The sequence below is a fragment of the Capricornis sumatraensis genome, chromosome 1 (assembly GCF_032405125.1).
Source record: "Capricornis sumatraensis isolate serow.1 chromosome 1, serow.2, whole genome shotgun sequence".
NCBI lineage: Eukaryota > Metazoa > Chordata > Mammalia > Artiodactyla > Bovidae > Capricornis > Capricornis sumatraensis.
The window spans coordinates 87,486,162-87,492,161 of NC_091069.1; the positions used below are offsets into that span (position 1 = coordinate 87,486,162).

Consider the following 6,000-nt stretch of genomic DNA (forward strand, 5'->3'; position numbering starts at 1 on the left):
TTTTCCCCTCTCCCATTTGTCATTCTTTAGTCCTCCCACTCCATTATCTTTTTGGGCCATCTGTTTTACCTATTTCCCCCCAACTTTGTAATTCCTGCTCCATGCTTCCCTGAAGCATCCCCTTGTTCATTCAGATCATCACATTTTAAGCCATAAACACAGAAACCTGCACCACATTGCTAGTTCTCCAGGCCAGAATACTGGAGTGGGTAGCCTTTTCCTTCTCCAGGGGATTTTCCCAACCCAGGAATCAAACCCAGGTCTTGCAGTTTGGATTGCAGGCGGAATGCATCGCTGGCAGATTCTTTACCAGCTGAACCACAAGGGAAGCCCAATAACCCCCACAACTGGTTGTATCTCAAATTCTAAGGATTATTCAGATGGTTTTCTTAATAAATTAATAATGTTTATTACAGTAAATTTACCTGTATGTTCATCATGGCACTTGTAGAGTAAATGCGTGTTAATGGCAGCAAGATCCCCAGACTTGCTATTTTTGCCCTTCCAGTGCTATGCCACTCATCCTCCCCTTGCCAAGTGTTTTACGTGACTGGACTCCTCGACGACAGTGAGGGTTCTGTAAGCTTGATAGTCAAAATCAAAGTCATGAAGTCCTGTCATTTGAATACGTGCAGTGAATAGACTCTCCACATTTTGTCAATATTTACTCTGGGGAAGAACTAATTATTTCCTTGTTTACTTACATTGGTTCCTCTTCCCATGCCGTATTAAGGTGATTTCATAGGCCCTCTGCTTGCCTCTGTCTCTGGCATCTAAGAACTTTACCTAAAGACTTTTGAGATGGAAACTGAAACACCTTCCTCAAAAACAAGGAGCTCTGGGTGTTTTCATTTTTCGAACATCAGTACAAGAATATGAACTTTGCCCATCCCCTCTATTTAACTGGGAAAAATCCAAATCCATGGACTCTTAACTCTGAGTCCTACATTACAGATGGATGAGAGGAGATCTGTGGCTAGTGTGCAACCAACTGGTGTGATTTGTTCCCTGGCCTCCTAGAGCCTGTTCCCTAGGCCTCACCTCAGATCCTCCACAAACCTTCTTCCAAGGAGTCGTCAGCTCCAGTGAGTGAAAAGAAACCATAACCTTCTAACGTCAACAGTTTCAGAAAACATTCCATTCTCTGCTGTGAATACCCACCCCACATCCTTGGTTTTACTTACTGCCCCATGACAAGTGGGCAGAAAGAGAAGTTCAAATACCTGGGGAAAATCAAAGGAGGATTGAGTTTTGAAAGAGACAGTTCTTACATGGCAGAGGTGAAAACACAGTTCCAGTCCATAAACACGAACACTGAGTAAATAATCTCCAGGTGGGAAAAAAGTGCTTCTTTGTGATAGGGATCGCCTGGCTCTAATGCAAAGTTCTCAGAGCAAAGTACTCTATAGTGTCCACTAGGTTCCTCACCACTCTGCCCTCACGAACTGTCAATCTTAAGCCATTGCTGCCCTTTCCTTAGAGAAGGCTGGTCATGCTCCCCCCACCTACCCCCTTCCTTATGGAAGCATATTATACGAGTTCACAGAGGAGGAAAAATGGGCCTCACCCCTTGTCTGAAACATAAACTTCACTGGCCAATCCAAACATTCTTCCTAGAAAATCTCATTTGAGTATTTTTTTTTTCAACACTGTCTTTCATGTCCCAGAGAGGTCTCCCACTCAGTCTTCCCCCTCAGGAGTTCAGAATCCAAACTTATTTCTATGGCTTCTAGGCAACTTACCTAGAGGCAGGCACCCTAACCAAGGAGCAGGCCACTTAGGAAGCTGCAAAGGGCAACAGGAAGACTCACTGAATCAGTGGAAATGGGAAAGGGATCTTCCCAGGGGCCAGAAAGCACTTCACTGAGTAGAGAAAAATGGAGGTATCTGGCTCTCTGCTCAACTTTAAATACACACATAGCCAAAGAGTTTTTTTTTTTTTAAAGGAACAAGTATGTCAGGATTTACTTAGTTAGCAGTCTAAATGATGCGGAAAAGAAGTCCAGGTGTATGCATCGCATGATTCACTCTTCGCATCATTTAACCTTTTCAGAAAATATTTTTCCCTCAGTGTTCTTTCTATGGAAAAAACTGTTCTTCCGTGTATTCACTGCACATTCACTGAGAGCCTACTATGAGCCAGTATGCCTTAAAAACCTAAGGCAAGGAACCACAATTTGGAAGGGGTCCATTTCAGACCCTACTTTATCTACTTACTTTGTGAACTGAAGTTAAAAACCTGATTTTTTTTCTCTCATAAAGCCAGTATGGGGAGTGATATAAATAAAAATTACTGCAAGTTGGCAGATAGAACAATGTAATTTGTATTTAAATTATGTCGATGAAAACAGGTTGACATGACAACATTTCTATACCATGCAATATGTTTTCCTCAGTATAGTCAGTTAAGTTTCAAAAGAGTTTTCATTAACAGATACAACCAGTAGGGGTCATTTTAGTGCAGAAATTGCAGCAAAAGACTTCCTCATGAACAAAATATATCAATTTCTATTTGTTAGTTATGATAATTATGTGCAAATTTCTGAATAAAAATGGAAACTGAGGGAAACCCTGGCCATTGAGAAATTTTTTGCCAACTAAGAAAAACAAGAGAATGTCAGCATCCTCTAGGGTAATTACTGCCATAGAATGACTCCTCTAATTCTTAAAAAGGAGGAAGAAAAAAGGCTATTCACTTATCTTGTTTTCCATAAATCTTGTAATCACGTGAAAATTCTTGAAATTTTAGACACCCTATTGAAATAGCTGTCTAAATACAATCATCATGCTAGGTAACACTGTCCTTTCTACTTTGGGTCCATAGATTGCAATCCAATTGCGGCTTTTAGAGTTCTATAAAAAAGTAAAAAATGCCCTGAACACACAGTTTTGGTAGCTGAAAACAGGCTGGCTAGATGGAAAGTGTTGTTAAAGGACACTAAATGTGAAATCATCATGCCAATACATACTTCCAAGCATTTTCAAGATTAATACCAAGTGTGTAGAGTGTTAACAGAAGAAACGAAGCTATGAGGGATCACCTCACTTCAGAAGAATAAAAGGCTCACCAACAAACTGCCAAAATAACTCTATACTATGACACGGGGACATTGGTGCCAAAGCACTTGATTAGTGTGAATGTTCCCTGAACTCCACATTTCCTTCACCAGAAATCTATCATGAAGTAACAAAACAAAGGTTAGAATCTTTAGAACCTTCCCAAGTCCTTCTCAGAGCACAGCAGTTTCCACCACATTTAACCTTGTTTCAGGGTGCTTGTTCTTTTCAGATTTATGGGAGGCTGGCTTAAGTAAATTACACACTCCAAGTAGCAGGGTTCAAAGCCGCATCTTTTGGTCCAACTCATTCAGAATTCCCAAAGTCAAACACATAAAATTGTATCAGAAGTTAATCTCTTGGCCATTTTTCTTCTTTGTGAGAAACAAAAACATGTTATAAGGTGGGACTTAACACCAGGTGAGAGGCTTTTGTGCTTGAGGTAAACAAACTCTTGTATCCCAATGTCCTCAGGGTGCATCGGTGCACTTCCTGGCAACTGTTCTCTCCACTCATTACTGCCCACTCGCTTCCAAACCAGAAAGGCCATCCTGATTTTCCAAAACTGTCCAAACTTTAAAATCTGCCTGGTGGCTCAGAGGTAAAGAACCCGCCTGCCAACGCAGGAGACGCAGGTTCCATCCCTGGGTCGGGAAGATCCCCTGGAGGAGAAAATGGCAAGCCACTCTAGTATTCTTGCCTGGGAAATTCCATGGGCAGAGGCGCCTGGTGGGCTATAGTCCATGGGGTCTCAAAAGAGCGGGACAGGACTGAGTAACTAAACAATAATCAACCAGCATGCATGTATGTAAAGAGAACCAAAGAAGCCTTTCAACAGACTCTTAAGGCATCTACTTCCTCTCTGTTTCCCAGCACAATAAACAGACACACAGAAGGATGCTTCAGAATAAACCCCTCCCTGATCTCCTGCGCACGGGCTGTGAGTATTGAGGAAGACAGGAGCAGGGGTGCCTGTCCCTCCTCCGCACCTCCAGAGTAAGGCTGCTGCGCTCTGCACGCACACCAGGATGGCCCAGAACAGCATCACCGCCCCAACGTCAGCCCAAGCAGGGATCCTACGTTTCACTGGTGCTCACTATTTGGCATTAGCCAAATAAAAGGAACTCACTGCGTCTCTCTAGACCCCAAACCTGACCAGGCACCCTGAGGCAGGCGGGCAGGGCTGAAGGCCAACACCCATCAGCAGTGATTCTCCTAAGAAGGAGGGCTCCGCTAACCCAATCCTTCTCCTTCAATCAGACACCATGGTGCACAATACTTCACTGGAGAAACCAGCAGAACAATCCTCGTTATTAAACACACAAAAAGAACAAGCAACGCGACTGGAAAGACGCGGATATCTGATCTTAAAGAGCAGCCACTAATAGTACAGAAACAACTTTTCACTCCTAAGTGCAAGCCCCCCGCCCTCCCCCCAACCCTCCCTTCATTCAGGAGAGAAAGCCTTTGACCGCTTTCAATAGGCAAATAAATGAGTAACCACCGTCTGTAACTTCCCCTGGGCTGACATATTCCGGAGCTGAAACTGATTTATATGCGCAGGAGGAGGAAGGGGGTGAAGGAAAAGCGCAAGGAAAAAATAATACAAGAGTCACACAGGGAGTGCGAGCTGGAGACACGTCTCCTCCGCCAGCAGAAAATGGACTTGAGTGGACGTGGTGCAGCACTCGGTTCCACACTGCGCTAGTGCGGGGAGGGCGGCAGGGGCCGGACTCCCCGAGGGGCTCGCCATAGCCTCCGCAGTGCCCCCTGCCCGCGGCGCCCCCACCTCCGGGCGCACAGCCTGGCCACTCCACCCAACCCAGCCCCAACCCCAACCCGATGGGCCACACGTGTGCGCGTTTGTGCGCGGCCGGGGGCGATCTCCCACCAGCCGGCCTCCACCCACGCAACCCAACCTCTCCCGCGGCTGGCCCGGCATCCGGGGAAGCAGCGAGCTGGGAACCCAGGGACGCGGGGCTCACTCCCGGGGGTGGCGGGCGCCCCTCCTTTCCGAAGAGCCCTCTCTCCTCGGGAAAGTCTCGGCCAAACTTTGTTCGGCGCCACCAGCGCCGAGGGGGCGGCGCGGGCCAGGTGGGAGGGGGCCCGCGGCGGGCGGCCGTACCTTCGCAGACGCCCACTTCGTACTCGGTGATGGAGTCGCCATTGAGCGGGGGGCGGATGACACAGCGCAGCCCCCGGTCGCAGGCTCCGTGGAGCCCGTAGGCGCCGCCGCAGCTCTCGTTTCTCTGGCGGGCGCACATGTAGCAGCAGCCGCAGAAGCCCTGCACGATGCTCCCGGGGCAGCTTTTGGGCTCTTCGCACTTGGACTCGTCGCAGGGCAGGCAGACCAGCGCCCGGGTGCCGGAGCGCGCCAGCAGCAGCAACAGCCCCAGCAGCGAGACCAGGAGGTGCCCGCAGCCGGCCAGCCCCCTGCCCCCCGCCACCAAGTACATCCTCCTGCGCCGCCGCCGCCTCCTCCTCGCAGCCGGGCCGGGAGCGGGGCGGGCGCCCTCCCCTGCGCGGGGCACACGCGCCGCCGCCGCACCCGCAGCCCGCGGTCCTCGCCGCCCCCCTCGGGGCCCCCGGGGCGAGCCTCCCCTCGCGGGGCGAGGCCCCCGCTCCCGCTGCGGGCCGCGCCGACCCGAAGCCCACTAGCGTTGGCGCCAGCAGTGGCTTCCCCTCCTTCTTCTCCTCCCGGGAGGGAGGGGGAAAAAAGAAAAAAAGTTTCCTCCCGGCAGCTCCGGTTCAACCCAAACTTCTGGCGGCGGCGGCGGCTGCGCTCGGCTCCAGCCCCGGCTGGCGGCGCCTCCTCCCTCTCTCCTCCTCCGCGTCGGCCGACCCCGCGGCGGCGGTGGTTGTGGCGGCGGCAGCGGCGCAGCCTCCGGGCCGGTCCCCGCCTCCCGAGCCGCCGAGTGGGCGCGGTGGCGCAGCAGAAGGTCC

At 50.0% G+C, this 6,000-nt stretch overlaps 1 protein-coding gene across 1 annotated transcript in view; it reads right to left on the minus strand.

The window, feature by feature from the left end:
• CRIM1 (cysteine rich transmembrane BMP regulator 1) overlaps window positions 1–5,513 on the minus strand; it is a 208,434-nt gene extending 202,921 nt beyond the window's left edge. Inside the window, exon 1 of the mRNA XM_068966792.1 lies at window positions 5,183–5,513. Within this exon, the coding sequence (XP_068822893.1) occupies window positions 5,183–5,513 (331 nt within the window). The remainder of the gene's footprint in view (window positions 1–5,182) is intronic.
• Between the last annotated feature and the right edge of the window lie 487 nt (window positions 5,514–6,000).